This window comes from Harpia harpyja, chromosome 13 (assembly GCF_026419915.1).
Source record: "Harpia harpyja isolate bHarHar1 chromosome 13, bHarHar1 primary haplotype, whole genome shotgun sequence".
NCBI classification, from domain to species: Eukaryota; Metazoa; Chordata; class Aves; order Accipitriformes; family Accipitridae; genus Harpia; species Harpia harpyja.
The window spans coordinates 40,279,611-40,306,743 of record NC_068952.1 but is presented as its reverse complement, the minus strand read 5'-3'; the positions used below and the strand labels follow the sequence as shown (position 1 = coordinate 40,306,743).

Here is a 27,133-nt window from a genome sequence, read left to right as displayed (position 1 = left end):
TCTTGTATATTTGTGTTCTGTTTCATTCTTGAGGCTTGAAAAATTTGAGCTATTTCTGATAGGAATCATCACCAGTAGCATAACTAAAACTCTGGATTCATGTCTCCTAAGGGTGCTATGGTGAAAACAAAATAACCTATATTTTGCTCCCATTACTAAAGATGAATTGTCAAGCTTTGTACTGGAGGTAACTTTAGCAAAATTCCACCGCCACCAGCTCCCCACCCTCCCTGTGTTTTACGCATTTGTCAGCAGCAGCCACTTGGCAAAGGATGTATGTGTTGGGAGAGAGATAGGATAGAAATTCACCAGCCAAGTTAAATAACTAAGGTTTGACTCGCTCTCTGGAAATACACTTTTGTCATTCCCTTCCTGCAGCTGCATCAAAACAGAGATAAGGAAGTAGAACGCATCAGCCTTTGCCGAGGTACAGCAGAGAGGAATCATACAAACTGAATAACTTACTGAAAAATAAATACGTATAAAAGTTGGCTTAAGGGGTTCTAATAACTCTGAGACATTTTTCTTTGTGTTTGTAAGTAACTGGATGATTTCTTAAATTAGCTGGAAAGAGAGGTGATTTGGAGTAACTGCTGGAAGGTTTTATTTTCAAGGAAATCAACTACCATTTGTAAAGAGTAGCAGTGGTTGGTGTTAAGTGATGGTATTTTGTGCAAAAATAGTTTTCCTAGCAATGCAGGAGATGTGAAAAATTTTTTGTTATTCATAGGCGTAAGCAGAAGCAAGTAGTTTTTTGCTTGAACTGTTTGCTTAGAGCAGTCATTCTAATATCAGTTCAACTAATCTCACATGTCTCTAAATGCAGGAAGACCCCTGCCATTGCTGAGATGCTTTGCTGCAGCAAGGCCTGCAAGCAGTGTATGCTTTGTGCTCTCTACTCTTCCCTCCCCCTCTTACACACTTGCTGTTTAAGAGGAACATGGCAGCTATAGCAGAGGCTGTGTTTGTGCTTTGAATTTTTTTTATGGCCTAAGAATCCTACAAACACTTAGAAGCACTGACAACTTAGGGAACATTTTTTATTATGACACTTGAAAAAGCAAAAGCAGAGTTGGCCTTTTTTGTTAGCATGTTGTGTCTTTTTTTTTTCAATCCAGTCTTCATCTCACAAATACTTGTACATGTAGTCTTTAGTAAGGGATGTCACTGAAGTTGTTCGAACTTTTCAAGTCTTTAGCAAGAATGGTGTTTTTATAACTGCATTTTCTGAGCACCTACTACTACAGCTATACTGAGAATGCTACCCCCAGGGGATGTTAGATAGATAGATGTGCAAAGTCAATTTACAGGATTGGAATCTGATTGATTTTAAGTGCAGGGCTACACATAAGTGTGCCTACATGAGAGCTACATTCACTTAAATGTATTATCCAAGTCAGCTTGGGTAGCTTAGAATTTAATAGTATAGCCATGAAGCGCTGGGCTCAGCACAGGCAGCATGGGATGGTTTGGCTGTTGCCATGCTGCTATTGCAAACTTCTAAAGGGCAATGTTGTTGTTGTTGTTAGCTTGTGACATGGCAGTGGAAGTATATCCTAATTTTTAAGCAGGGTTTTTCCCCTTACTTATACCTTGGTTTTATTATTTTATCTTCTTATTTATATCTTTGGTTGAGGTTCTTCCCCTCATTTTTTATCTTGGAAACACCATTTGCTTTAATTTTAAGAGCGAACTACATGTCCAGGAATTTAGAAGCCAGGCATCGGGATCATACAAGCCAGATGGATTACAGTGTAACAAAAAAAACCCCAAACAAACAAACAAAACCCACACCCACGTACCCCACTCCAAACAAAACAAAAAAACACAAACAAAACCAAACCAAAACCAACAGGGCAAGATGTTTCAATTGCTAGTTTTAATATCCAAGTGAGTCTCATCCACTTTGTCACTGGCTCTGCACAGGTATTTATTGTAAGAGGTAGGGAAAACACATTTATGTGGGACAGGGTTAAATTCTTGTCAGATACTTCGTCTTTATAACTTAGGAAGCAGTTAAGCTAATCAAACATAGGTGATTACATTCAGATTAGATGAATCCCTGGACTTCAATTGTGCTGATGGGGATCTCCATTGACTGTAATGGAGCCCACATGCACATATCTACTTTGCAGAGTTCTAAATTTAAGCAAAGTAGTCCTGTCCCTGATGTCTGCTGTAAGTTTCCTAGCTTGTTCATTCTGCAGAATATAAATGTGTTTTCAAACCAGGGAGATCACACTCAATCTGGAAAAATTTATGAGACTGTGTTTTTAAAACCGTAATTTGTTTTATCTTCAGTACTGTGAAAATATTGTCGATGACAGTCTTTGAAGGCAGAATTAGATGGTAATACTACCAGCTGGTGCATAAAGCAAGGCTTACTTGCCTAGAGTAATTTTAGTGTTGTATTTGATTTAAACAAATTGAAATGTATTTTAAAGACCAGAATCCTAAACTGACCAGCCAATGATTTGAGTAGATGTGGCCTAACAGTTTTGTTTCATCTCCAGCTACTGCTTCTACATGAAAATTAGCACAGTAATTGGCTTGCTTATCCTTTTCTGTAATGGATGAGTGAGGTACTTAGATTTTAACTAAAATATTTTAAAATTTGCAGTTAAAGTAAATTCTCACTCCTTATTAAAAAGAGCCTGACAGACGTTATTGTCTCCCCCCCCCCCCCAAGTCTACAGCCAGAAGGCACAGATGTTCTTCTAGGACCAGAAGTAACTTGTGGGCCCTCAGACTTGTCTGTCAGCACCCCATTTGCCTTGACGATACCACACTGCGCAGAAGTAAATTCAGAGCACTGGAATATTCACTTGAAAAAAAGGACACAGCAAGGAAAATGGGAGGTAAGTTTAGACTTCTGCTCCCACTTAAAAGGTTGTATTAACGATGGAAACATGATTACTCTTATTCATGCAGGCACAGGTCAAAGATTATGTAAGTGATAGAAACCGGCATCTTAAAGAAACAATAACAAAGATTTTGCATTTTGTTAAGAAGCATCTAAACTGTTTTCAGCTATTTTACCAAGATGTGCAATAAAGGGTCAACTTTATGATCTAGCCCATGTGACATGAGAAAGTATTCATTTTCTCAGATCACTTAATAATGGAGACAGTAGCCATTCATTTTTAAAAACATTGTTTTGATAGATCATAGCTTCCACAAAGACTCATGTGAGAACAGATCACTATATCCATGCAAGAATTTATCATGACATAAAGTTATGGAACTGGTTAAAAGTATAAACTTCAAGTTTAATTTTTTTTTTTTTAACCTAGAAGGATCCTCCTGATTTAAAAATCTTGTCTCTTTGTATATGTCATTTTAATGGGCATTCAGTGATCATGCTGTGCTCATAACCTCTGAAGGATTAGTGTACGTTAAATGAAATATTTTGCTTTTTTAGTTGAACATGCTTTTTCTAATCCTGATTTACTGGGGAAATTAAGCTTTGTGCATTCATGACATGGGCATTTGATCATTTGTGTCTGTCCACCTGCATTTTTTAAGCCCACTGGCCATCTTCGACTGAAACTGCTTGGTAGGCAGCACTCAAACTTACTAAACTTTCTGCATCATCTGGGGAGACGGCCTACTAATAATAGTCATAAAAGGACGGCTAAAGCATGAACCGAACTGTTATTCAACATTACAGAAATCCATACAGGATAGAAAGGTGCTGAATTTCCCAACTATAAAGTGTTCACTGTACATGTAATTACAACTGCAGAATCCGGTAACTAGACACAAATCCATAGTCAATCAGATTTTATTGCACTGCTGCTGATGGAACTACTTGGTTCATTGCATTGTGAGGGGAGAAAAAAAAACAGTAGTTAAAACATTCATGGATACCATAAGTCACTCTATCCTTTTCCTCCTCTAAACCACTACTATGTTGTTTGTTGCTCTTGTTTAAACCATTTCAAGTTCAGCTTAGTTTTCCTACCTTCGATGCACTCAATACTTAGCTCTATCAGTGTTGGTTAAAAACACCCTGGAATTAATGAGGATTGTAACACCAGACTGTAGACTGCTCAGATACCTCATCTAATGATGCTGTAATGCAGAACTAAGCATGAAAGGCAAAAGAGTGGGATAGGTAGTTTTTTGATGAAGGTAAATGTTAACTGTAATGGATGTTCTGAAAGGAAGTCAGATACCAACTATTGTTCAAGGTTTGCTTATTGACTTTAATCTTCAAGGTAATTTCTTAACTTGACATTGGGAAAAAAAATTAGCTAGAGAGTCAAGAGCACTTGAAAAAAGATGCTAAAATTGCTTACGCATCATCATGATTATTATATGCTGTACACATTGAATTCTGCACAATATATTGCCATAAATCCTATTGCTGACTCAGGGCTAAATAGTGAGTATTTACTCATATAGGTAGTCTACCTTCTCCCTTTCCCTGAGGTCAAAGAGTGTGCAGACGGGCTCTCAGAAATACTTTACATTCTAGTTGAATAAAAATTAAAAAATAATGTCATGATTCCTATTGTCAAGGCCTATTGATTTTATTATTTTAGGTTTTTTTAACCTGAGTTTCATTTTGCAGGAAGTGATGTCTGTGGAAGAGGAAACTACTTCTTGCTACTGCCTGTTGGATCCTTATGCCTGTCACATTCTCTTAAACAGCTTTGGAACTTATGCTCTTATTGGAGAACCGATCTCTGACTGTGCCGTTCGACAGCTGAAAGTAGCGGTTTTTGGCTGCCTGTCTTGCAATTCTCTGGATTACAATCTGAGAGTATATTGTATGGATAACACACCTTGTGCATTTCAGGTAAATGGTTTCACTTTGTTATTTTGGTTTTAGTTATTCTTCCATCGAGTACTAAAATTCCTTTATTCCTGGGGATAGTCCCTGGGCAAGAGCAACAGTCCAGAACTCAAATGAATGAGAATACTGTGGGGTTTTTTATGCTGCTGCTGCATGACTTGGAGTAAGTCAGTCCCTTAATTTCTCTGCAGTGTTTTTTTCGCTTGTGGATTTACACTGCAAGAGCTGTAGGACAGCCAAACTGTCTTTTCATTTTTTGCCAGGCAGATGGAAACCCACTCTGCCCACATTCTAGACTAACCAAAAATCATGTAGCCATGGTTAACACAGCACAAAGCTACAGCTGATAAGCAAAGAGTGTTAGGTTGGGCTCAGTGCCTTGGCTGCTACATGGCACAGGCAGAGCTTGCTTGCATCTGGAGCTGAGTGCTACTCCACTACAAGTAGAAAATGTAAGTCATTATCATTTGATGTATAGCATTTATCACGCTCGTTACCCTTGCACTGTCATTAGTCAGTTCAGGATTTCCTCTCCTGTTTACAATTTGAGCAAGAAGAAAGAGATTGCATCACCATCTTTTTAAACAAAAATTAAATTATGATCGTGCATTTCCCCTTTAAAAAAAAAACCAACACAAAACTATCCCCAAGAGGCTATTAAAATTAGCATGATTTTTCTACATGGTATTCGAAGACAAACCAATGAAATTCCCTGGCTTTTGCAGCCTTAGTAAACTCAGAAGCTTTAACAAAATGGTCGTCTTTTGGGAACTGAAATGAAGACAGTTGTGACAGATGAATTTTTGCCTCCTTTTCCTATTGTACAGAACAGAAACATGAATCTTAATGAAGCACGCACTAATGTCTATGTGCCTCTAATAAAAGCAAAGCCACTGAAAGGATTGTTAAAGACTTACAATAGCTTTGTAATTATACCCTTTATAAGACACAATTCACAGGCTACCAGTATTTTCCTAGATGAGTCTGTCGAAAATTGTTAGAAGAATAATTACCAGTTTTCTGCATTCACAGAAATTAGAACAGGGTGTTTGTACATAATGAGACAACTGTATATTTATGAAATTATACTTCCTTAAAAGCATGCTGCATCAACTTCATGCTAGTGTAAATATTAAGTGGCGAACATGGAAGGTACAGATTTTTTGGAATAAAGTATTGGAGTTGGGCTTACCCAAGTTTTGTTTGACACTGTTAATCCTTTATGGTGCAGTCCTATATAAGACATAAAGTTGCTTGATTTTTCACTTTGTTCCTGTGTGAAAACTTACCTTACTTGCCATTCTAATGGATGACTTTGCCCTTTATGCAATTCCTAGTGTGTTGGGAAACTTGGCTCTCAAAATAAGAGAGAACCAAGTCCCTTGTATCTTGTGTTTTGCTGTAGTCCTGCTGACCCTTGTGGAATTAAGGACCATGTGCATTATGAAAGGTGGAGCAGTGTTTATACAACTACGGTACATGTAAAAAAAAAATTCCAACACATGCAGGGAATTTTGAAAATAGTTATGAAATAAGCTATTCCCTTTGCAGTTGAAAATCAAAAACTAAAGTCTCCCTTCTTATTCCTTCTTTTATATAAACCCAGCCATTAGGAGTTAAAACAAACTGAATGCCTGTAAATTCATTTATAATAGAAATCCATTATTATAGTTTCAGAAAGCTCTAGCAGTCATTATATTTTCAGAAGGTCACAATGATTCCAGTAGCTCTTCTAATAATAACTTCACTACTGACAAGCACTAAACCTCTTTGATGCACACAGATTTTTTTATAATTTATGTGGATAAAAAAAGGTAGTTTTGAAAGACTGCTTGCTAGCTGATTTTTAAAGACTTCTGCAAGCTCTCCTTCCTCACTAGTAGTATTTTTACTGTAACAGTACAAGAACAAACATTGTGTAAGTACAGGCAGGGGTCATTTTTTTACTATTATGTTTTAAATTCACAGAATTATATAAAAATCTAGGTTGGAACAGACCTCTAGAGGGCTGTAGTGCAAATTCCTGCTCAAAGTGAGCCCTTCCAAGATTGCTCAGGATCTTGTCCAGTAATTCTGAAAATGTCCAAGAGAGGCGAAATGAAACTGAAGCATTTTGTCTAAAGCGTACCCTTGGTGTGTTTCTTTCAGTGCTCTTTAAAGTCCTGAGAGTACTTTCTCACCAAAACTGCTGTCAATTTAATCTGTAACTGAGTAGACTATTCACCAAGCATGCGTTATGTTGTCTATCTTCCTTTTAGTCTGTTAAGTAAATATCTCACTGAGCTTTGTATGTCAAGTGTGTCATACTGTCATCTGGCCCATGAGAGAAATACTCCACCGCTGTACCCTGATATGCTGTACGTAAACATAAAGATGTATTTTCACCTTCCATAAAGATGGATTTTCATTAGATTTGGTATTTGTTCCTAATACTGAAAAAATTCTTTCCTCCTCTGCGGTTGCAGGAAGTGGTTTCGGATGAAAAACTCCAAGGAGGACAATTACTGGAGGAACCCAAGCTTTTGCATTTCAAAGGGAATACCTTCAGTCTTCAGATATCTGTCCTTGATATCCCTCCTTTCCTTTGGAGAATTAAACCATTTACTGCATGTCAGGTACTTGTCAATTTTATCTGTTTACATTTGAATTCAGAGGAAGTGAGAATTTTCACTGGTATAGGCATAACCCAGAAAAGACAATGGTCCCTTTTATTTTTGAAAGGTGTGGTTTTAATCTCTGAGTATGCAATAAAAATGCATTGCCTTATGATTTTGCTAGTCTAGCCTCAATGTTTCTTTGTAGTTAAGAATTCAGGGAGGATTATTTCTGCCTGATAATTTCTGCAAAGTTATTTCTTTGGGGCATTACCTCCTTTGCTGATTGTGAGTCCCTGGTGCATGCAAAGTTCTGAGAGTGACTCAGAGGCCTCAAAATACTTTGTGTGCAGTTCAGCACTTTTCTTAATGCCACGTACAACTTCTATGAATAAATATATTGCTTATGGTATATTAACCTCAGGTTAATATAATTTTTGTTCTCTGTTGGCAAGTAATAGTCCAGAGTTCCCAGTCAAAACTGAACTGCAGGGTGCTGTTAAAACAAGACATGATAGCCAGTGCAAATTTCTCTGTATTTATCTTCATGCACTGCAAGGACCTCACTTTGCTGAATTTAATGCAAGAGGCACAGTCCAAAGCAGCTATTAAATTTATTGCTGCAAGATAAAAACAAAAAATAAAAAGTCAGATGAGGGAGCCATAACCCACAGAAGAATGCTTAAGTGCTGTGCTGGCTTTAAGGCAGGCATAGAACGGCAGACCTGCTGAAGATTTTGATCATAGTAGGCACATTCCCATTCTCTCAGCAGCCACTCAGGGTTAAAAAGAAGCATGTGCAAAACAACCTCTGCTGACAGAATGGTCTGACACAGTGCTGATACTGAAGCCAAATAAATATTTACATTTTATAATTGAGTATAGTTTGGATGACTTGGACAGGTAATAATTGTTCCTAAGAGAAACTGCAGAACAACTTATACTGGCTTTGTATTTCCCTCTCAGTGAAATGTGTTGTGAAATGTCCCAACTCTCTTGACAGCTCTGATTTGGTTCCAGCCTTTTTATATATAAAAAAAAAAATCTACTTCTTCATGTGGAGTTTCTTCCAGTGTTTACTTGTTTTCTCTCCTGCATACCACACTTTAAAAACAAGCTGGCTGCTCTGGTTGTCAAGAACAACTGGAAGGAGCCTATTGCATAATTGTCATTTGGTCCACCAAATGAAACCATTATCAGATAGTGCAATGAGGCAAGACTTATGTTAATGACTTCTCAGACAAGTAAAGATCCTGCTTCAAGGCTTGAACAGATGAATAAATCATCATGTAAAACTGTGGCATAAAAGCAGTTAATGGCAGGTGGTAGTCAGAATTTCTCCAGACTCTGCTAAGTGCATTTGTTTGTCCTGGCCATCCTGCAGGAGCAGATGCTGAGTGCTTGGCATCCTTCCCACCATGTTCACAAGTAACTAGGGAGAACCCTTAAAAACTGGTTGGGTGTTAGAGCAGGAAGAGGCTGTGACAAGCATGTTAAGAAGCCAGACAGGCACCTTTGGGGGTTAAAAGCAGCTGTCCTCCTAGCATCTTGTGTCTCTTAGAGGATCCAGTGTCTGTCTGTAGCTATGAGATGATTTACATTCCCTCTGTCTGCTAGGAACTTAATTACAAAGGGAGAATAAAACTGCAAGCATTTCTGGAATACTTTAAACACTCATCTTTCCACCATGCTTTGCCCCCCTGTATTATGTTTCATATAATTCTTTTCAGCTGAGTGATTCTTCTACTCTGAATGAAAGCAGAGATGATTACTCTGGAAAAATCTAATTACAGTTGCTCCACTTCTAGTATTTTGCTAATGTTTTCTTTATCGCTGTTGGTACCTTGCTACTGCTACCAACTCAGGATCTAAACGCAGAGCTTATCATTATCACTTAGTGCATCGTTACAGATAGGCTGAGACACTCTTAAGAAGCAGTAAACTGCATTATCAGCTATGAGTACAACAATATTCTCCCTAGCTTAGTCTTGACTGTACTTTAAAGTATAGGGTGAGGCTGATCTTTGAAGCTGTATATTCTCAGATTACCAGTGCATAGCTAATGTCCTCAGGGGCACAGAAAAGATCGCAACCTAAGTCCAGTAGAAATGGCTTATAGGAAGACAAGAAAGAAGAAATGCATGTTTTCTGAGCTGTAAGCTTTTAGGTGAGCTTCCATATATATAAACTGATCGTTTAAGTTAAATTCATGGTTTACTTGATTTAAACAGCTAACTGTGACAAGTGACTAGTTGACAGGTCACTCAATTATAACTATCAGTATTAAATACTGAAGGAATTATAGCTGCCTACAGGCAGCACATTTTATGTCCTTGTCTGTCATTTATTAACCCTTTATAAAGCTCTGAAAAATGCAAGCAGAATGCATGCCCAGATTAAATTTTGCATATAGTAATTACTGTATTTTCTTTGAAGGATCAGCTTCACATGCCTTTCAAATAAATTCTAAAATTTAAAAGTAGTGTGTGAAAAAGGGACAGAGTAATCTGAAAATCCATAATCCTCCTCTAGAAAAACTAACGTAAAAATCTTTAAAGTAGTTTTCTCGTGTTAGAATAATTGCTCACTGAAGCTGTTTAATGCTGTCCCATAATCATATGGATGAATGCTAAGATATAATAAAATGAAATATTAATATCAGTCTTTTTTCCCTTTTACATTCTTCTCCAGGTTGCCAATTCTACAGTATTTTCCAATATCTTGAAATTAACAGAGAACATGTTTGGTTTAATTGTTTTTACTATTTACAGGCCTTCATGGCTACAGTGTGGAACACCATAGTGGGTTTGTAGCTGATGTTAGTTTAGGATTTAAAAAAAAAAAAAAAAAAAAAAAAAAAGAAGTGTTCCAAAAGCGTTAAGAGAGGAGACCAGCAAGAGACCTTTGGTATTTACAAAGTAATCATAAAACAGAAGTTAGTTGCCCCCTATGTACTTCTCCTGTCTATTTCCGTACATTTTTAGGAACTCAAAGCAACCAGAGATGCCAGAAATCTCTGATGATTAATTGCTGCAGTTGTCTATGTAGCATTTGATGAGGGCATTCATCCCATAAACTGTCCCTGGCTGAAGTAGAGGAGTCACTGAAAGTAGTCACAGAATATAACAGGATGAAACTAAGAAGTAAAACTGAGACTGACCAATGATGTGCAGTGGGCTGCACGTGACTACCCAGGCAGGTGGGTGTTTTTAAATTCGGATGGAACATAAATATAGAAAAAATACGCTGTCATGCTCTATGCTGCATTAACTTACAGAGGAAGAACAGTTCTTGATTTGAAGTTCCTTTTTTTGGATTCTGTAGTACAAAGTGATGGCAAGGAGACACAGATTGGAGTAAGAGTGCATCTTTCTCGAGTTTCATTTTAGATGGGAGTCTCTCATCATGTATGTCACTGAATGAAATCTAAGCTTTCAGTAAATGTAACATCTCAGTATTTATCAATTGAATCGTCACTTATTAGGTTTGTCCTACTTTGAGTTTGCAGGGATGCTAGTAAAAATGCAATTGCAGAGAAAAATCATGGACTTTTTTCCTATTTTGCGATTGTCACAATTTCTCTCTCTCATGCCTGCTTCCCTGTTCTTGTGGGAAACGTTTCTCTCACAGGAAGTCCCATTCTCTCGCGTGTGGTGCAGCAGCCAGAAGCCGCTGCACTGTGCCTTTTCACTGGAGCGCTACACACCTGCAACTACACAGCTGTCCTGCAAGATCTGCGTCCGACAAGTCAAGGGTCATGAGCAAATCCTACAGATCCAGACATCCATTCTAGAGGTAAAGTGTTCTCTCTCTTTTTTTGTTTTGTTAAGTTGCTGTGTAGTATGTGACATGATCCCTCCCCATTTTTGTCCTTTCTATCCTTTCTTATGCCCTGTTCAAAACTATAACAAGTATATAAAGCCCTACCAATTCCATTTCCAGCAGAAATCAAAGCACAGAGATTCTACAACACTAAAAATAATTTATATTTGAGTTGGTGGTAATAGTTTTCTTGCAAAAAGGTTTTGATAGTTTGCAGAGCACTGAGAGTTGAAAATGGATGGATTGCCTATATGCTGTTAGGCACTGACTACTCACTTACTAGAGCATTTTTGTATACACAGAATGTCTTGCAAGGATGGTAGCTTTGCTCACAGGTGAAAGATATCAAACATCTAGTCAAGCAAGCTGGTGATGTGTCCTACAGCAATGAAAACTTCAGCTGCTTTTTTTAGATTATTGAACATCTTTGTTGATCAATTCAGATTAATACTTCTGGATTAAAGATATATGATCATTGCTAAATGCACTATGCAGAGAATGCAGCAACTAAATAAGAAAACCACAAGCATAATTCTGTATAAAAACATCCTCAGAACACGGCCAAGCATTTTACTGGTTCTTTATTGTTATTTCATAAAAAACTTCTGTCATTCTATATATCTCTCAATAGAGTGTTGCTGCTGCAGGGTTTTTTCCTCCCTTTTTTTTTTTTTTTTTTTTTTTTTTTAAGGGACCTATCTGTCCACAAGTCCCCAAAGCATGTTACAATTTTGTCTTCAAATGGATTTGCTAGCATGGAAGGTTTTCTCATACCTATCTCAAAAAATGATTGAAGAGTGAGGATAATTTGACTGTTAAAAAAATACATAAATAACAACTGAATACTTGAATACTACAATTTGTTGAACTAACCAGGTAGCAGTAGCTTATCTCACATGTGCAGGGTATGAAACTCTACTATTGTTCTGCATATTTAATTTAAACAGTCAGACCATGAGAGATATCTACAGCACCGCTATTACTTTGCATGGATGACTTTTGGGATGTGTCATAAATGTTATATGAAGAGACTATAGCATCATTGTTGTTTAATATTTATGCTGCATTGCACTGAAACGAATAACGCATGGAAATGTGACTCTATTACACAAGAGTGGTATAATTTCATAGGAAAAGAATGGGCCAGATCTACAAAAGGACCTGGATTCCAAAGACATTTTTAATATGGAAGAACTGAGGTACTTATAGAATTCAGGTGTTTTTTAAAAAAATCACAAATGTGAGATTTATGTGTCCATATTTTAGGCTTAAGCAATTAAAGATTTAGAAACCCATATGCTTTTGTGGCATTCCATCTCTGCTCTATTGGACTTCATCTGTAACACAAAAATAAAAAAAAAAGAGGAAACTTGTAGAAGGAAAATGACACTGTTTAAAATGTTTTTATACATAAGTGCTTGTGATGTTCTAGAAGTTCCTTCACAAATCAGAAAAATACCTCTTAGCTATTCAATTTTCTGTTGTCAGTTTTACAAACTGCAGCTGGATTCTCAGCAGGCTCAGGTTTGATTCTTTCTTTCTCCAAAAGCAGACTTGATACACCAATAGGTATACATAGACAGGCTCACTGCAGGCAGATAGATCCCTGCATAACAAGGCAGCAAAAAGAGTACAGAACTGTCTGCATTCACAGCTGTTCTCATTCTGAAGATTCTGTGCAGAAATCCTGTCTCACTTCCCCTTTTCTCAGCAGGAGTGTACCATAGGACTCTTGGTGTTACTCTGTTACTGCGCTAAAGAGAGCCACCTACAGACCCACCTAGACAGAAAGCCTGATGCCCTAACTGCTTTGCTTTTATATTCTGTGTAGAATGAAAGAGAAACCATCACTTTCTTTGCACATGACGACAGCAACTTCCCTGCACAGATGGGTCCAAAAGCATTCAAAATCCCCTACTCCATTAGACAACGAATCTGTGCAACATTTGACACACCCAACGCCAAAGGCAAAGACTGGCAGATGTTAGCACAAAAAACCAGCATTAACAGGTAATGGAAGGCAATTTTGAAAGGTGAACATTTACATATGCAATGGCAATAATTTGATGCTGTTATGGTTTTCTTTGTCTGCTGGTATTAAAGATGTGTGCATAGTAATTTACATACTTAACTCTCAAGGATAAGCTGTAGTTCATACATTCTTTTATATACGACTAGTTGCTGAAAACAGGAACTGCCTTCTCCTCTGAATAAATCAGTGTGCCCTGTCCTATCTGATGTATGTTTGCTTCTAAGGTCAGTTTGTTCTGGGCTGGACCTTTTCTTTGTACACCCACAAGAGTGGGGTCTTGGTAAAGTACGAGACTAGAAGGACTCCGGAGGTTGCGTGTTCTCTCATAAAAACCATATGGCCTGTTGCCTTGGCTTCTGTCTACATATTTTCTATTCCAAAATTAATTAAACATTTTGCAGATTTTTTTTTTCCAAGGAAAAGACATATTTAAAAAAGAAAGTCATGCTCTACTGTTAGGAGTAATAATATTATGATTATTAAAACTGAAAGAAGCTGTAAAAACTGATTTATTACTTATTTTGCTTTTTCCACTTGGCTAAATTAAATTGGTGGAGGCAGTTCACTCACAGAAATATTTTTCCGATTGTCACGAATGCCATAAATATGTTCCCAAGAGGGTAGAGGGAAGAGGGATACTTAAGCAAAATAACTTTTCATTGACTTGTTGCTTTGCATGGGAATCTCAATAAACCACATCTGAACCAAAGAAAAAAAGTAACTTATAGTCTTGCAGCAGTGAGAGAGTCAGAACATTCTGCTTTACTTAGCAGTGTTTACTACCTGTTGTCAGGCACTTTAATCTCCCCTGGTTTCTGTTCCTCGTGCGTAGAGGAAGCTGGAGATTTCTCTTTCTCAGGAAACTGAGACAGTGTACTAAGGAGATTACATTGACTTGTGTAAGATCAAATTTGTGATAACCCTTAAACTTTTGATTCTGTGTTGGAGACACCTGGTAGGGTCTTTGCAATATCTATTATTTTTATAAAATCAAATTCATAGATAGAAAAAGGAAGTTGTTGAGCAGTTTTAAACAACCCAAAATGTAGTTATAAAACCAGATGGTAGAGCACAAATACTTGACTTCATAGATTTCCACATACCTGCTGTAGAGCATAATCCATTAGGGTCATTGTAATATTTCCCCCATCTATTTCAAAATACAGGCCACTGCCATACTAGTAGTTATGTCTAGGTATTACTAGTAGCAGTCAAGGTATTACCTGACAAGAGTAACAGCCTGGCTTTAGTTCCTCAGTTTAGACAGTAATCTGTTCTTGCAATGCACTAAAACTATTCATATTGTTGCTACAAAGAACTTCTTCAAAGCTGGAATTGTACTACACATACACAAACTGGTCACTGTATGTTAACTTTTCATCACCAATAGAGATTAATGTCCTGAGGAAAGGTAATTAGCAAAGCTTGAGGGGAAAAAAAAAATGTTATCTGCCTGTTTTTCACTGATGAGTAACAGCCCAAAAATGGTCAGTAGCAAATATTTAATTATGTTGGAGTTGGTTTAAAAAACCAAACAATAGCATTCAAGTCCAAATTTCCTTTTCTGTGCTACAGGTTAATCTGTTTCTTCTTGTATTTTTATATATCTATCTATATGTAATACAAATGTATAAATAACATTTATGCTTGTGAATGTGAAGTTAATATATTTATTCAGATTATTATGTCCAAAGCCCATAAATAGAAGGAGTTATAGGGTAATGTGCTTAAGATACACGCTTTGTTTTACCAAATTATTTGCAAATCTCATCCCTGCAAAGTCCTAAACACTACATATAAATAAGATATAAATTTACAAATTAAAAGATGTCATATCTTCACATAATCACAAGCATCAATTTAAGTTATATAATTCCTCTCCCTGACAAATACTTGCTAAGTTTACTAATGATGCTTTCCAGAACTGACTTGTTTTCTGAATTATACAGGATGGTGCTGCTGGCCAGCATTTATGTACCTCAGAATATACAAGTCCCTTGTTCATTCTCCTTCTGCTAAACTGAGCAAGTGACATTTGAAGAATAAATGCACCATTGTGTCCCCTCTTCGGGGTTCCCTCCACTCATCTCATCTAGGTCTTGCTGAAGGTTTTTTGTTTTTTAAACGCATCTATAGCACTAGGCCCAACAGAGGGCACTTTCACATTCATGGTAGCTACAGTATATGCTGTTCTTCATCCTTTTTGTTTTACCTTTTTCTCCCCTCCTTTTAGGAATCTCTCCTATTTTGCTACACAAAGCAGTCCATCTGCTGTCATTCTGGACCTCTGGGAAGCCCGACATCAACATGATGGCGATCTTGACTCCCTAGCCTGTGCCCTGGAAGAAATAGGAAGGACACACTCCAAAATCTCAGACATAACAGAAACTGAGATTGAGGAGCCTGACTTCAACTACAGCAGACAAAATGGACTTTAGTCACTTTTTTCCATTCAAGAACTGACGGCCAGCTTTGACTATTACACTAGAGATTCTCTTTGGCAGGGAGGAAATAAGGGTTTCTGCACAGTGTGTATGGAAACAGACACTCATTTCCACAATGCAGTTTTCAGTTGGAGGAGCAGAAGCCCTACTAAAAATCATCTCAGTAATAAGGAAAACACAAGCTTCTCCCTGTCCTCTCTCATTTAAAATTCATGTTTTAATGTCAGAAACCAAACTACACGTCTATCATTCCTGGGGCAGGAAAGAGTGAGATACAGAACCATAAAAGGTAAATATTATGACATAATGTATTTAGGAAAGAGTAATGCTAATATAATGCCTAGTGAAAATCAGCAAATATGATATTGAGTATTTAGAGCCACCAGAGGTTAATCCTAGTTTAAAAGTTTGTCGTCTTGGGGCCTTGACTCCCTTTTGTCCTGCATCTCTAACTTACCACACTTAAAGAGTGGGTTTAAAATGTCATTTGATATCATGTTGTCACTTTGTATCTGCTACAGAAAAAAAGAAAATCTGGCCTTATCCTGTTCAGATGTTTGAGGAATTAGAAGATCTCATAACTATTTAATTGATATCATGTGCATTCCAAACAATTTCTTTTAAAAATTCACTTAATGAATGTACATTTGCTGCAGAGCTTTCCTGCCTATTCCTGTTAACAGAATAACAGAACAAAACCCTTCTCTGTGAAATTAGAGTGTGCATGTGTGAGAGAGAAATTTTCTAAAGTTCTTGGTCTGCAAACTTAGTCAAAAAAATGTTTCTTTGGGGGTGGATATAGCCACCAAATAAAATGCAGGAAATTGCCAGCCCTATTTTAGCAAGTTTATGCATTTTTTTTATTGTTTCATGTTCTGGGGCTAAACTAAAAAGTAAAGGTGAAGTCAAATCAGCAAAGCTTAATTTTTGGTTCATTTTCAGACTGAAACCAGAAACCCCACATGATACTGCCAAAAATTGGCTTGATTTCATTGTACAATCTGGAAATTTCACAGGATATAAAGCTGGCTGTGTTACGTTTGGTTTAGTTACAAACATATTGCATTTACCTCCAAAACCAGAATCTAACTAGAGAATTCTCCTCATTTTTTATCCATTTTGTACAAAAATAATTTATTACTTCAACTGAACCAAAAAGAGAGCTGTCACTGTGAGCGTGTCCTAGTGGAACTGGTACTGAGCCAAATTTAACCATTATTTTTACTCTCATATTCTTTAAAATTAGCCAAGGTGCTCATTAGCTCTGGCCCTAGGCTATCAGTTTTGGTGATAGGAATACAATCAGTATAAAGCAGGAACATAAACAAGACTTTAGGAGCTTTATGGAAATGCAAGAAATTGAAAACAAGCATTCTGGGGGGTTTTTTTACCCCCGTATTTGGCCGAGAGCAGCATGATAGGCCACAGGGTAGGTACTTAGTGTGCAAATCTGTAATAATCTGAAACTATTTCTTTACCCAGGATTCCAGTTCTGAAAGGTATGATGAACAACTCTTGACGTAAGACTTTGCTTGTTCTCGCTCATCTGAAATTGCAAATTTCATTGCTTTCCCAGCTCAGCGGGCTGGAATAGTCTTAGACTTCTAAATACTTAGGCTTCCCCAAACATTTTCTGCACTTTAGTATTTCATGCAGCCTGCCATGAGAGTTCCTGTTTGCAGTGGAAAATCATAATGGCTGCAAGCATACTTAAGACTGAGACAAAAATACCAGCTGATTTGGCAGCAAGCTGCCACTGTTTTCAGCAGCACATGGTTCTATCTGTGTTTGAATTATATTTCTAGCGACTTCCAGTCCTCCTCCTCAGAAACCTGTTCTTCATTGGACAAAATATCATGAATTAAAGAAAAAAAAAACCAGGGAATGGCATCCACAGAAAAGCAGTGGAGTTTTAGTGAGCTGTCGTTGTCTGGGAAACCAGCTACAGTTACTCTCCATCAGTTAATTTGTTCTCAGCTTCTCCTCAGATGCAGTTTTAATTTTCAAACTAGCTTAGGTTACCTACCACAACAGAGACCTAAGTACTACCCTGCAGGTGCTGTAACATATTCATGTCACTCCGAAGAGCTGTATGTGTTTTCTCTTCTTGTATTCCAAACATATGTGAGCTACACACAGCATATGAGGTCAAAAGAGGTGCTGTATGGACCTCAGACCTTAAAGCTTTTTCTCAGGAAATGCACAGTGTTTACTTTCAAGACTTGGGTAGCTTTGAAAAAAACCTCTATGTACAGCAACACCCAACTCTGCCTACTGAATGGTCGGTAAAGCCTAGAGAGAGAGAGAAACCAGAAGCTGTCTAGAGTGACTTCCTCCAAAGTACATCTAAAAGGGCCTTCAGAGTGAAGGGATCTGGGTTGTACACCAAAATCCAATGAAGTCTAGTGTCTGAGTTAGTTAACGTACTGAAAAGGAATAAATGTCAAAGTTTCTTACAATGCCAGAAAAGAAACCGTTCAGTTTTGGGCCCAAGGTAAGATTTTAATTTTACAGTGCTCAATAGAGTATTGTTGTTTCCCTTTAGGTTTTGTTTCCTGGTTTTTCTTCACTTTTGCTAAAGCAGCTTCTTTGTTACTCATCTTTCTTTAGTGAATCTGAATCAAGAACTCTGACTTTTTGTAACCTATTATTGTTTTGATGCTCTGGTATTATTAAGTAAGTGGACTAGAAATGCCACAATACTACTTATTTACCTTTCTCGCACTGTAATGGGGTTTGAAACAGTAACCAAACCACTAGCCTACATTTCTCATGTGAGCTTATCCAGCTGCACACCTGAATCTTGTAAGAACTGCCATACTATGTCAGGTGAAAATCCATTTAGTCTTGTGTGCTATCTCTAATAGTGACCAGGATTGAAAGTTTAGGGAAACAGTGTAAGAAACATGCCCTGTACTGAAGGACTTCCTCAGCAGGGGGATTGCATTTGGACCACTGTGTCTAAGAATCACTGATACTGTCCTTCAACAAACTGACTCATCCCTTTTGAACCCACTGAAACACTTGGCCTTCATGAACAATATCCAGAAGAAACAACTGCCACAATCTTTTGCATTTTTTTTTTTTAAACAGCCCTTCCTTTCCAAGCTTTCCTTTCGTATAACACGTGCTGCCTAACAATTGCACTGGGTTCCCCTAGTTCTGTGCAGTGAGGAATACTGAGTAACTGTTACCAAATCACCTTATCCATATATTATGCATTCTTTTACAGGCTTCTCTCACATTTAATTTCCACTCACTCTCTTGTCTAGGCTGAAAAACCTTGGTTTATTCTACTTCTTTGAACATCCTTGCTGTTATTCTCTGTATCATCTCTAGTTCTGTATCTTTTTGGAGATGGAGCGACCAATAACCTGCTTTTCAACAGGAACACAGGCTAAATCATGTAATTCCTCCATTTCCTCAGTTTCTTGCTGTTCCCACATTCAGTATCAATCACAGAGGATTAAGATCTTGCTATATAGCATAAAGCCACAAGAAACGCCTGCAAGAGACTGCAGGATGCCCGAGAATACAGTAGCTGACTTTACTATGCAAATTACTCAGGCTAGTACATCCTGAACATCCAGCAAATAAAACCTGTGAGGAAAAAACACGTAGCTGAAAAAAAAAGACTGAGGTGACAGAGAAGATGTCAAAATCATAAAAAAAAAAAATCCCCAAAAGTAAATTATTTGTTCTCTATGCTAATGATGGATATTGGTAGGCAGTAACTGGACAATAAGAACTTACGTTAGACTTTTGAGTGGAAAACCAGGCTTTTTTCTATTTGAAAAAAGAAAAAAGAAAAAAAAAGAAAAAAAAAACGTTTTTTTTCTATTCCCTTTCCCCCCGCTGCATCTGTTGATTACCTGGTATGTCTGATATACACATGCCTGTTTTCAGATGCTCTCTTTCTGTTGTTTTCTGTTAGCATCATGGCATGATATTAATAGCACTTAGCACTTTTACTTACAGAGGCTTATGCCAGTTCTCCTCCCTTTTTTATGCAGAGTCCCGGTTTTAGAGATGGAGAAATTAAAACGGTTTTTAGGTAAATGCTTCTGCTACCATATAAATGGGGCAGCCACATGGGTTTTGTTACCATTAACAAACAGCTAAACAATACAAGATGTTAAATGTTTGCTTCCTATTTTCTGCAGTAGAAAGCAGCTGACTTTGCCAGCTCACTGCAAGCCTGCTGTAAGTATTCTCTCAGAATAATAATTTAGAATTTGTATGCAAATGCTATATAAATAGGTATGTTGAACATTATTAGAAATCTTGAAATTCTATAAGCACATTTTTAACATCTATGTTAAGAAAATTTTTTGGAAATCTGTATGTATGTGTGTGTGTATATATATATATACACACACACACACACATATATGATTTGATCCAGAACACAGATGTAAAGGAACATCTGAAGCAGGATTAGAGGCCAGAAATTAATAATTTATTTGTCTATTTTATAAATTATAACTTTTGAAAAATAATTTTTAAAAGCTCTTCACATACTAGAAAGTAAAAAAAAGAGAAATGTAACGTTACACACTTAAGATTCCATCTAGCTGCCCTGAGTCAGAGATGGTGAAATAGCCATTTTGATTTTACATCACCAAAGAATCTGCTCTAGTATATTTTCATCCTCCTAAGCACTTTTCCCAGATATTTCTGAGCTGTGAGTCATATAAGACTAATAGTTGCATTTTAAAAATGACTTACAATTTTGTCACCAAAGTGGTGCACTTCACAGCTCCACCAGACTGCAGCATCATAAAGCTAATTTACAGTTTTTACAACACTGCTTTTGCAGTCTTACTAGTTTACATTAAAATCCTTTAAGCCACAAGGAAAGGAACCCTGCTTTGTAGATTTAAATTCAAACTTCATTTACCACTGCAAGTCCCATAAAACCAAGATGTACTCCCACAAAAATTTTATTGGGCTTTTTGTAATAGATGAAAAGATATCAACACAATTCTCTTAAAATACAGGGAACTATTTTTGTTATTATTTTTATCTCTACCAACAGCTGGTCTCCTCCTCCATGGGCCTGTGCACATCTTGCTTTCAGCAGGTTAAGGGAGAAGCTTATTCAGCATAAATCACTAAAACAGGGATCTTGTCGTAGGACTCCATGGTATTAACATCATATTAAAGGTCCATTCTTTTTTTTTCCACTTGAGAGATAGTGCTATATGAGAGTTTTAAAACATTCAGCAACTGATCAATTCCAGATAATATTTCCCACTACAAATAATAAAGCTTATGTATACAGTGCAGCTAAAACAAGTGAGGAACTGTTGTGGACTTCCGTTCATGATTTGAATCCCCCCCCCCCCAAGTCTGTTTCTGCCTATGTAGATTTAAGCAAAGGGCTGCATTATTTCTTGGATGGTAGTTAACTGAGTAGAAAACAGGAAATTATTTCTAAGTCCTTAACAACTGTGAATGATCTGAAGATTTGTCTTTCTAGTCTTCTTCTACTAATTTGAATTATACTTGGGAACTTCTCCCACTTTTTACACAGCAGTAGAGATGGTTAACAGTATTCCCCAAGAACGTTTTTCATGGTAAACCTGCTGAAGAATGTTTTCTATGGGTTGTTCGTTTGTGGTATATGCTTCAGTAAAACTACTCCCTTGACACTATTCCTGCTTCAGAAGAGGCTGGCGGGTTTTCCGCAGCAGCATGTAAAATGGCACATATATCCTTTCTTGGATATATAATCATTGTCTAATTAAAACTGTCTAGTTAAAATTACTTAAAACTTAAAGGATTCCTGAGCAAGTACAGTAACTAAAAATACTAGGTATATAGCACACAATACCTGTAGCAACAAATAAAACTCAGTATGCTGGCGAAAGATCAGGAATCATTTTCTAGTAACGCACAGTCTAGCTCTTTTCTCTCATTGCCAATACTAGCATAAGTGGTAGCAAAAATCTCCTTTCCAACATGGACAAAAATAAATAAATAACTCTAAGATTAAAGAATGCTTAGAGAATCATTTGATAGTAACAGCATCTGCAATGCAGAAAACAACTGATGTTCTACTCATTGCCGCAAGTAAAAGAAAAATCTGTCAGTATCCATGTTCACTGTTCTGTCCAAAAATAAAATAAATGTCTAGGAATTTGCCACTATATTTTTTGTATTAGAGGTGAATAGTACAGATTCTACTAGTGTTTCTTGTCTGGGGCTTGGGTGGGTAGGGGTATATTGTAATTTTCAAGCTATTGCAAAAGCTGCTTTTAAATAAGCTGTTCAATTGTATTGAATAACTGGTTTGTGCTTTACAAGGGAATCCAGGTGAGCCAGGATTCAATGGGTAGCCTCCTTGCCTTGCTGTCACAGGGTAACTAGAGCTGAAGTCACTTGTGAAAATTTAGCTAAGGGATAGGGAGATTAGATGACCCATCCCTGATCTGTAATGTAGTGTACTGTAATCTAATGAGATTAGACACTCACCTACTGTAGAACCGTGGTTTTGTCAGCAGCTACTTAGTTTGTCTGCCCCTGGTGTGATAACCTTGGTTGAGAATGTACTTCTGCAGATTTAAGAAGATGTCAAATCCCTGTGTTATCTGGTCTCTGTATATAAATCTTGTTGTCTAATCCCAAAAGGAAATGTGTAGCACAAAATGAAGTTAAGGGTGTACTGCACCAAGCCTGGTTAAAGTTTTTTTCTGATACAGCAGAAGGGGGAAGACATGAATCTAACAGCAAGCGTATTTGCTACAGAGAACAAGAATGTTTCCTAACAAATCCTCACTTAGAACTGACTGAAGCTTTGTTTTTGCAGTTGAAAAAAATGTAAGACCTGGTATTTCCCATACTGAAATTTGGAATATTAACCTTATGGTGGTGATACCTCTTCAAGCAATTCCTTCAGTTTTGCCCCATTTGTGCACTGAAGTTGGAGGGGGAGGGAGGAATATTTTTATATGAAGCTGTAGACTTTCACACTCTTTCCACTTTCAATCTAAAACCCAGATATCATTATCGAACCTCACAAAGTTCCCTGATGCATCAGTAAGCAGTACACACACACACACACACGTACGTATATATATGCCTCATTGGGGATGTGGCATATACATACTTCTGGTATATATGTGGGAACAGCAAACTGACATCATGTAATTTGTGACTTGGGAGATGTAGCTGCCTCCTCCCACCTCTTAATCAAATTCATGCTCACTGTGACTCTGCTGATCTCAATTTACACATGGGTACAAAAACGTTAACTGTATACCTTTTGTTAATTTGGATCAAGTAAAATGTGATGCTGGTCAGTCTGGTGAGACTTAAAACAATGTTATGCATGACTAGAGCTAACTAAAAAATTTCCATTGCATTTTCAACTTTCAAAAGTTTTGACCAGCCTTTTGGTGAAAAGGGGAGGGGGAACTTCAACCTAATCAAATACAAAATAAATAATAATGTTTTAAAAAGAGAAAAAAACACAAGTATTCCTCTAGAGATACCTATTTTCTCTTCTGCTCCTTTATTTTCGCAATGAATAGGTTCTGAAAATGTTGGTTCTTGCTCATTTGACTGAGCATTCTTCCCTCCCCCTGCTTCTCCCAACAGTTTCAGTGTGTTCTGAACTGAGAAAAGAGCGGAGATTTGAATGCTTTCTTTTTAGTATGAAGCTGAAGGAGTAAGGAAGAGAGAGAAGAACATTAAATAAAAAGCATGGCCTTGGCTTCATACCACACTTTCTGTGCCTTGTTCTATCAATGTAAATTCTGAATGTTGTACAGTAAAATACTTGGGAAAGACTCCTTGGAAAAGACTGCACTGGCTTCTTTTTTCAGCACATGTACATATATAAATATATATACATATATATATTTGGTAATGCCAAACAGCTGTGTTATATTGTACTGAAAAAGTAATAATGGACAGTTTGGATGTTTTATGTAGGGTTTGCAAAAATTGTATGGCTATAGCCTTTTGAAAATAAATGTACAGACGTAAATTACTGCATATCAGTTATTTATGAATAAAGAGTCTTTTACTGACAGATTACTGTACAAGTGGCATATTAATTTGTGTGATAAAACAAGATGTTCTGATATGAATGCTTTGGGATGCTTCACTAGTTTTATAGTGAGCCTTGTATGGGAGTTTATGCAGGAAAACTGTGTACTAGACACCTTTTTCCAGAAAACCTGCAAAATCTACGGGAATAGGACCAGAACTGAAGTTTACCCTTTACTGACAACATTGTAATCAATATCAAGAATATCATCCTGCTTTCATACTAGTCTGAACTACAACCCAAAGAATGCCAATTACATTCTACCTAAAACGTGATTTCAGGTATTTCACTAAAATGCCTTATTTATTTGTCTGAATGTATGTACAAGCCCTACTCCACGACTAGGACGTCTTTGTCCTTTGCACTCCAAAAGCAACATATATTATTCTGCTTTTTGCAAGATGGGAGATGCAAAACCTCTCTGCGTATCTATAGAAACTGACAGTTCCTTCTAAAATGCAGATAGTTCCATTGCTACATTCAATAAGTGGTTGCACCTTGAATCCTGTATCACTGGAAACAAAGCTTTGAGTCCTGTTCCATTTATACCATGTAAATGTAATCTTTTGATTTGTAATACCCTTTACTGAGATGCAGCAGATAAGAACTCATTGTCTTGATTAATCCTCCCCATACAGATAAGCTCACAACCTTAGATCCTACTTAAAAGAATAGAAATATCCTGTCAGCAAATAGAGCACTCGGTCCTGCAGTCAGAAAGCCTCTGATTACTAAGTAGCTGTCACCAACACATTGCAACCTGACAAGGAAGGTGGAAAGTAAATACAAGTGTCATCTGTGCTTGTCTTCTTCATATGCACAGACATTTGCCTATCACCAGTGTGGGGAGATGACACTGGGGATGATGGGCCCTTGGATTAAGCCAATGCAACCCTGTGTGTTTTGGGTTTGGGTTTTGGTTTTAATAATTTAGCTACTGTCAGCCTTACTTCACTGTCTCAGGAAAAGGGATACATATGCCCTTAAAATCCTTACCATAGCCATCCTAGCCAGATGGTATCTTTACATAAACAAAGACTAAAAGGTGAGACAAAACCTTCAGCTTTCTGCTAGACATAGTACATAGCCCTTTTCTGGATGGATTTGATCTACACTCCAGTTACCACTGTGTCACATTAACACATACAATTAAGCATCAACTACAAATATGCTAGCCTGACAAAATGAGAATCTGGATATGGCACTCACCTTACCTTAAGTGAGACGTTATAAAATGTATTATTAATACATACATACCAGGGGATGCTAGGACAAGCTGTTATAAATCAAGATATCCTTCAAAGATTTTATTACATGCATTTAAGTTGTTATCATCCAAGACATCATACACCATATAATGTAATGGCCACCCTTTATAATAAATAGGACTATCACATTAACTGCCTTTGACATTCATTGTAAAATTATTCATGATTAATTATGTTTGCAGAGAAATAACGTATGTTATTATAAGAAGTTCACTGCATTGTGATTTAATGAACAGCCACTTAGAAATTACACTGCAAGTAGAGGCTGCTGCCAGATTATTTCGAAACAGAATGATGGCCTCCATTGAACACAGAAGCAGGGTGGCATTCTCATTATTTACATGCCACATTCCCTCATGCATGCATAGCTCCCCAGTCCACATCTAATGCCCTGCTGCACTCGGGTACGTCAGAAATGAAGGCAGTACCCAAAAATACAAGGGCATTTTGCATTAATAAAATGAATTTTCTTTTTTACTCTGATTACAAAATTGCTATAAGAAGATATGGCTCCTTTGTTCTTGGTGGACAAAGTAAATTGCTTTCCTTCCTTCACGAGTTTGATTATTTGAGAACCCGATTATCACTTTGTAAGAAGCCCCAGCACCCCTCCTATCATCCTCTTCTAGTATTACACAGTCACCTGACTGTATATTACAGTTCCACCTCTTTCTAGCCAAACTGGCATCAGTAGTACACTTCAGTAAAAACCTCCTCACTACGGGTCTTCTGATGTACACAAATATCAAAACCCTATCAACTGGAATGCAGGTTTCACCATTTTTAATCCACATTGCTTCCAAGTATACACCCCTATACTGTAACTTGTCAATGAAGTCATGAAGCATCACCACTGGAGAAGTCAGAAAAAGGTGTGGCTAAAATTAAACAACTGCCCCCCCCCCTTAGTCCTGAAAAACAAACACACCCCCCATTTATTCCACCCTTTATTTATAGCACTGCTAAGCATGCCTAAAACACAGCCACTACTAAAGTGACTGGAGGCTACTGGTGTTCCATCACAGCTTCTGTTCCCAACTCTGTACCCAGCTGCACAGTGCCTGGATAAGCTTCCCTCTGCTCACCTTCTCCATTTCATCCATCTTGTCTGTATAGGGCTACAGCACAAAGCGCAAGGGAGCACTGAGCCTGGCAGAGCTATTTATCTTCAAAAAAATACACCTTTGCATTAGCGCAAATGACTACTTAGGACATTGTGCAATTGCAAGTACGCCTCTGCCCCCCCCAACCTCTTTCCTCCCCTGCCATAGCTTCTTGATGAACTCTGAGATTAGCAGAGAACCTCGATATTACTGTTACTGTATTGAGACTAATTAATTTTCTTTTAAACAGTCAGCTACCTAACCCACTATTAGAATCAGTATCTTCCCCCTGCCAGAGTCAGGAGGTAATCTTTACTGATGCAATTAAAATTATAATTACTCTCGTTCCCGTCACCTTGTACATAGGTGTATTTGAAGAATTAAGGCTTCTTAAAACATGTGCTGTTCATAGATACCTGTTTTGAACACAGGTGGAATGTCAGCTCACAAACTCAAGTGTAATAAAGCATTGATCTTTGAAGATAGTGAAAGCTGGGTGACACTGCTGGAAGAAGATAAAACCTAGAACTGAAAGAAGGTGGAGATCTAAACTGTAATGCAAACAACTAATAAATGTTATTTAATAAAGTGAGGGTCCCATCTATTCCAATTAGTAAAGTAATTTTGGTCTCCAAAATTAAATAGCCCGTCTTAAAATGAGTTTTATAATGCACTGTAGAGAGATGTGGTTTGAGGACATTTGGTTCAAAACATGTAGCACTCAAGTTCAGATGGAGAAGACCAAGAAGAAGAGAGGAATTTATATAGCCACTGTACATACAAAAGTTTCCGTGTTCTGAAACTACTTAACAGATGAGATTTAGACAGAATATCTGCCTAAAGATGATCACAGGATCTAACCAAAACTATTGGAATGGTCTAAATCCTGGTCTTGTACGAACTGCTTCTCCAACTCCACAAAGCAGGCTGTCACACTCCATTAAGAACTACTGCTTAAACCTACTGTCCTCCTTTCACTGCATTCATTTGTTTACTAAGAAAAGCATAACAAA

General features: G+C 37.4%; 1 protein-coding gene across 3 annotated transcripts in view; it reads left to right on the top strand.

Annotated features, from left to right (window-relative positions):
• UNC5D (unc-5 netrin receptor D) overlaps nt 1–19,514 on the top strand; it is a 171,095-nt gene extending 151,581 nt beyond the window's left edge. For all 3 annotated transcript variants that reach the window (XM_052806397.1, XM_052806400.1, XM_052806396.1), the window contains 6 exons: nt 2,690–2,858; nt 4,577–4,804; nt 7,267–7,416; nt 11,026–11,190; nt 13,049–13,227; nt 15,483–19,514. In XM_052806397.1, coding sequence (XP_052662357.1) covers nt 2,690–2,858; nt 4,577–4,804; nt 7,267–7,416; nt 11,026–11,190; nt 13,049–13,227; nt 15,483–15,687 — 1,096 coding nt within the window. In that variant the 3' untranslated portion in view covers nt 15,688–19,514. The remainder of the gene's footprint in view (nt 1–2,689; nt 2,859–4,576; nt 4,805–7,266; nt 7,417–11,025; nt 11,191–13,048; nt 13,228–15,482) is intronic.
• The last annotated feature ends 7,619 nt before the right edge of the window (nt 19,515–27,133 follow it).